The sequence below is a fragment of the Nicotiana sylvestris genome, chromosome 6, assembly GCF_000393655.2.
Source record: "Nicotiana sylvestris chromosome 6, ASM39365v2, whole genome shotgun sequence".
NCBI classification, from domain to species: Eukaryota; Viridiplantae; Streptophyta; class Magnoliopsida; order Solanales; family Solanaceae; genus Nicotiana; species Nicotiana sylvestris.
The window spans coordinates 50028701-50034529 of NC_091062.1; the positions used below are offsets into that span (position 1 = coordinate 50028701).

The window sequence follows — 5829 nt, forward strand, 5'->3', positions numbered from 1 at the left end:
TGAATCATGGGGACCGCATTGCGGCCCTTGAACAGACGGTTGACGGATTACTGCCCATCATGGATACGGTGCCTGAACTAAGAACCAGCCTAGGGCAAAGGTTGGATGACCTGGACCGCAGGGTGCTCCAGGCCGAAGTTGACATAGAAAACATCAGTCGTGACTCCGAGGGAGATCGGCAAACGGCAGCCACAGAGGCAGCCGAAATTTTTGGCAAATTCGAGGGACTCCAACAGGAGCGTGCCGAGGATTTAGCTTACAGGGCACAAGAGGCAGATAGGGTGACTGCCATGCAACAAACTATTGACGACTTGACAGACAAGCTCAATGTTGTCAATGCTGCCTTACAGGGCCTACTGCGAGGCGGTGGAAACCAGGTCGGGGGCGCTGCAAACCCCACCTCCGCGACACAAAAATTGAAAATTCCTGAGCCAAAGCCATACAGTGGAGCTAGGAATGCCAAGGAAGTGGAGAACTTCATTTTTGATGTCGAACAATATTTTGATGCTGTTGGGGGCCTAGAAGAAGCCAAGAAGGTAGCAACTGCTGCCATGTATCTTCAGGGTGATGCTAAACTCTGGTGGCGGGTGAAATACGAAGCCATCAAGGCCGGTGAAGATGCTCTCGAAACATGGGCAGAACTGAAGGCAGCCATCCGCCTACAATTCTTCCCCGAAAATGTTGAATACAATTCAAGGAGAAAGCTACGGGAGCTCCGTCAGACCAAATCTGTGCGGGACTACGTGCGGCTCCACGCTCATGCTAAGCATACGCGACATAGGGTACAAAGACAAGCTCTTCACTTTCCTAGAAGGGTTGAAACCTTATGCCCGTATGGAGCTACAAAGACAACGGGTAGATACCCTGCCCAAGGCGATCCAAGCAGCTGAATGCCTTGGGGACTATCAAATTGAAGCTCGGAAGGATAAGCCTCAGCCGCCTGCTCGAGCGGGATTCAAAGTGGGCCAGTCTAGCAATGGTGGCCCTAGCAGAAGTGGGGGAGATCAGGGCTCAACCAAACCTAAGGCTCCCTCCACAAGCAGCAACAGCGCTGCGTCTAACAACAATGATCAGGGGAGGAAGCCTCCTTTGAGATGTCGTCATTGCGGCGAACCACATTGGAACAATGAGTGCCCACATGTACAGATGAACGCCCATAAGACTTTTGATAATGGGACTGATGACGACTCAGATGATGCGGATCAGACTGAACCAGTAGGTGTCTTCAATGCAATTGTTGGCTCCATTTCTGAGGCATTAGCAGAGACTAGTGCTGGTATCCGTAAGAAGAAGGACCCATGTCTAGTCACCAAAGAAGGGAAAAAGAAGGCGGATGAGGAGACTCCTCTTAAGCACGAGAGGACCTTAATGTTCGTTGAGATGAAGGTGAATGGCAAGCCCATTCGGGCCATGGTAGACACGGGTGCTACCCACAACTACTTAACCTCGACTCAGGTGGAGCGCCTTGGTCTAGTTGTTGGGAAAGGTAGAGGCCGTGTCAAGGCTATCAACGCATCTCCCCAGCTAGTGGGTGGAATAGCCAAAGAAGTACCAGTAAAGCTTGGCCCTTATGAAGGAAAATTCAACCTGCGCGTGGTGATCATAGATGACTTCGAGTTGATAGTTGGATTTGAATTTCTGAGGCAAACCAATACCATGCCTGTACCGTATGCTGACATGTTACTGATGATGGGAGCAAACGGGACCAAGCCCTGCACTATCCCATGCATGCCCATGAAAATGGCCGTTGAAAACATCTCGGCCTTGCAGTTGAAGAAGGGGGTCAAAATACATGAACCCACGTTCCTGGCAACCCTCTGCATTGAAGATGTAGAACACTCCTCGGGTCCCATTCCTGAGCCCGTGAAGGAGCTACTACTAGAGTTTGAAGATGTCATGCCACAATACATTCCAAAGCGACTACCGCCTAGGCGCACTGTGGACCATGAAATTGAGCTGGTGCCGGGCGCGAAGCCACCCGCCCGGGCGCCTTATAGAATGTCACAACCCGAACTCACCGAGCTTCGGAGACAATTGACGGAAATGCTAGACACAGGGATTATCGTGCCCTCCAAATCCTTATACGGGTCTCTTGTGTTATTCCAAAAGAAACATAATGGTAGTTTACGGCTCTGTATGGACTATCGGGCTCTAAACAAAATTATTGTGAAGAATAAATACCCTATTCCGCTAATGGCAGACTTGTTCGATAGACTAGGTGGTGCAACGGTGTTCACCAAAATAAACCTAAAGACGGGTTATTGGCAAGTTCGGATTGCAGAGGGCGATGAGTACAAGACGATCTATGTGACAAGATATGGGTCGTATGATTTCCTAGTTATGCCATTCGGCTTGACTAACGCCCCATCTACGTTTTGCACTTTGATGAACCAAGTCTTCTGAGAGTACATTGATGAATTAGTGGTGGTCTACTTGGATGACATTGTGGTATATAGACAAACATTGGAGGAACACCTGATGCACTTGCGGAAGGTCCTAGCTCGATTGCGGGAGCATGAACTATATGTGAAGCTATCTAAGTCCTTCTTTGCTCAAAAGCAAATTGACTTCCTCGGACATGTCATCGAGGAAGGGCGAATCAAGATGAACCAGCAGAAGATTAAGGCAATCACAGATTGGCCGCCGCCTAAGGATATCCACGCCTTGAGGGTGTTCCTTGGTCTATGCAATTTCTATCGGCGATTTGTGAAAAACTACTCCCTCATTGCAGTACCACTGACAGAACTCCTCAAGAAGGTCACGCCTAGGGAATGGGGACCCAAGCGAGCAGAGGCCTTCAACGCATTGAAATCGGCTATGTCTAGTAGCCCCGTCTTGGCCCTTCCTGATCTGGCCAAACCATTCGAAGTACAAACAAATGGATCTGACTATGCCCTCAGTGGAGTCTTGCTACAAGAAGGGCATCCTGTAGCGTATGAAAGTCGGAAGCTGAAAGATGTAGAGCGGCGTTATGCCGCCCATGAGAAAGAATTATTGGCTGTCGTCCACTGCTTGTGCCTCTGGAGGCACTATCTGCTGGGGACCCCGTTCGTGGTCAAGACAGACAACACAGCTGTTAGCCATTTCATGACCCAGCCGAAGTTGAATGGTCGACAGGCCAGGTGGCAGGAACTCCTAGCTGAATTCCACTTCAACCTGGAATACCGAAGTGGGAAGACCAATCATGTTGCTGATGCGCTCAGTCGGAGAGCTGATCTAGCATCAGTGTGCTTACTCGCCACCCTAAGGGGGAGCGAGGTAGCCACCTCCATCAAGGACCAGATACAAGATCTACTCATCAGAGATCCTGCTTCACAGTATTTGGTTGATTTGGTAGGACAAGGCAAGACTCGCCAGTTCTACATGGAAGATGGTTTTCTGAAAGTGAAAGGGAACCGACTTTATGTTCCTAAAGGAGGAGATCTACGAAGGACTCTTCTAGCGGAATGTCATGATACTCTGTGGGCCGGCCATCCCGGTGAAGAACGCACCATGGCGTTACTTCGCCGTGCATATTATTGGCCTCAAATGGCCGATGACGTTGCTCAGTATGTGAAGACTTGTCTAGTATGCCAGAAGGACAAGTCAGACCGCTTAACACAGGCGGGACTTTTGGAACCACTAGCTGTCCCAAAGAGACCTTGGGAAAGTGTTTCCCTGGATTTCATCACCGGATTGCCCAAGGTCGGGGATCTAACAACTATCTTGGTTGTGGTAGATCGGTTTTCCAAATATGCTACCTTTATTGCTGCCCCACAATATATATCAGCAGAAGATACAGCTCGACTCTTCTTCTCTCATGTCGTCAAATATTGGGGCCTACCCAAAGATATTGTTAGTGATCGTGACTCACGCTTCACTAGCAACTTTTGGACCCAACTCTTTAAGTGTCTTGGGTCGAAGCTGAATCACAGCTCAAGTTTTCATCCGCAATCTGATGGCCAGACGGAGCGGTTCAATGGTATGTTGGAGGAATATTTGCGTCATTTTGTAACCGGATCGCAGAAGAATTGGGTGAAGCTTCTGGATGCTGCTCAACTGTGTTTCAATTCACAAAAGAGCTCTAGTACAAACAAAAGCGCTTTTGAAATTGTTACCGGACAGCAACCGCTACTCCCACACACCGTCAATGCACCAAATATGTCTAAATCTCCTCGAGCTGCTAGCTTCTCTAAAGAGTGGAAGCAAAATTTGGAGATAGTGCGGAGCTATCTTGTCAAGGCTCAAAAGCGGATGAAGAGGCATGCTGATCAGAATCGTCGCTTTGTTGAATACCAAGTAGGAGACAAAGTGATGGTCAAAATTCCAAAACGTTACTTATTTGCAGGGGTCCATGACCCTCGCTTATTGCAAAAATATATTGGACCCTTGTCCATTGAAAGGCGTATTGGGAAAGTTGCATACCGGGTGGATACCCCAGCTTGGTGGAAAATTCATCCTGTTTTTCATGTCAGCCTCCTGAAACCTTTTCGGGAAGATACAGAGGATCCTTCAAGGAGCCAGCTCACAATACCCAGTATTCGAGGGCCCAATTCAACCGGGAAAAGGCGTGTTGAAGCTATCCTTGATGATAGAGTGATTCATGCCTCAAGGAAAGATCACCAGGAGTTCTTGGTGAAATGGCAGGGCTGTGATACAGAGGAGAACACTTGGGAGAGGGGAACAAACCTCAAAGCCTACAAGAGCCTAATTGAAGATTATCTTGCAAGTAAGGCGCCGAGGACGTCGCCAACTCAGGTGGGGGAGAATGTCATGGGCGGCTTTCCAGCCGTGCCCCATGACCCCTTGGGCGCGCCCCGTGGCGTCCTAGCAAGCCTTCCAATGCCTAGCGCCACGGACGGCCCCGTGGTCTTGGTCGCGCCAAGTGACAAGCGCGCATGTGCCTCTGTCGCCCCACCGATATCCCTCGCCAGCGCCCAACCGCAGGCAGATGCCAACAGCGCCGCGCGCGCAGACAATGCCGCGCGCGCAGATCCTGATGCCAAAGACTATGCTGCCGACAACGGCCATGTTTTCTGCCTTATAGCAAACTAAGTCTTTTTCATTGTAAATATAGAGTAGTTTTATTCCATGTAATTTCATTATGTTTCTCTAGCTTAATCAAGTCTAGTCTTGTAGCTTTGGATTATTTTTTTTAAGCATTATTAAGGGGGACCAAACAATCAAAACTTTCTAGCAAGCAAACAATTCTCTGTACTGGTGTCTCTCCCCCTCGACACCGCATTTCCTTTCTGTAATAGCTTTCATTAATGCAATCAAGCTTTCTTTCATTCTCAATTCTCATTCCTGTTCTCTCAATTTCTCTTGACATTGGTTTTCCCGTACGGCACTGACAATCTAGTCTAGCGTACGGAGGGGACCTCAGTTGGCGGACAGCAACTGCACTGACATCAGTTGCTTAGCCTTACGTCGCCCTTCCAAGGAATCTCAGGAAGGCGCCGCGTAACAGTAAGTATGAACAAATTCAGACTGTGAAACTGCGAATGGCTCATTAAATCAGTTATAGTTTGTTTGATGGTATCTACTACTCGGATAACCGTAGTAATTCTAGAGCTAATACGTGCAACAAACCCCGACTTCTGGAAGGGATGCATTTGTCATGACATGTCACCTTATAATGAATTCCATATATAAACTTAATTTTTTCCAATACAGATAGTCCCCTCACTTGCCATTTATTCATCAATAGAATATTTGGGAAGTGGACCTTATTAAAGTGGGAATTATGAATAACTTCGAGGCGTAAGTGCTGAGGCCGTTGCAGCTTCCAGAATTTCTATGGAAATGGCCCAAGAGATAATTTTGGGTTCTTCATCAAAAAGGAAAGCT

General features: G+C 48.3%; 1 protein-coding gene across 1 annotated transcript; it reads left to right on the forward strand.

Moving 5' to 3' along the window:
- Positions 1-759: 759 nt before the first annotated feature.
- Positions 760-2403, forward strand: LOC138870585 (uncharacterized). The gene is made up of 2 exons (XM_070148406.1): positions 760-1386; positions 1456-2403. Exons 1-2 carry the CDS (start codon positions 760-762, stop codon positions 2401-2403), a joined length of 1575 nt encoding a protein of 524 aa, XP_070004507.1.
- The last annotated feature ends 3426 nt before the right edge of the window (positions 2404-5829 follow it).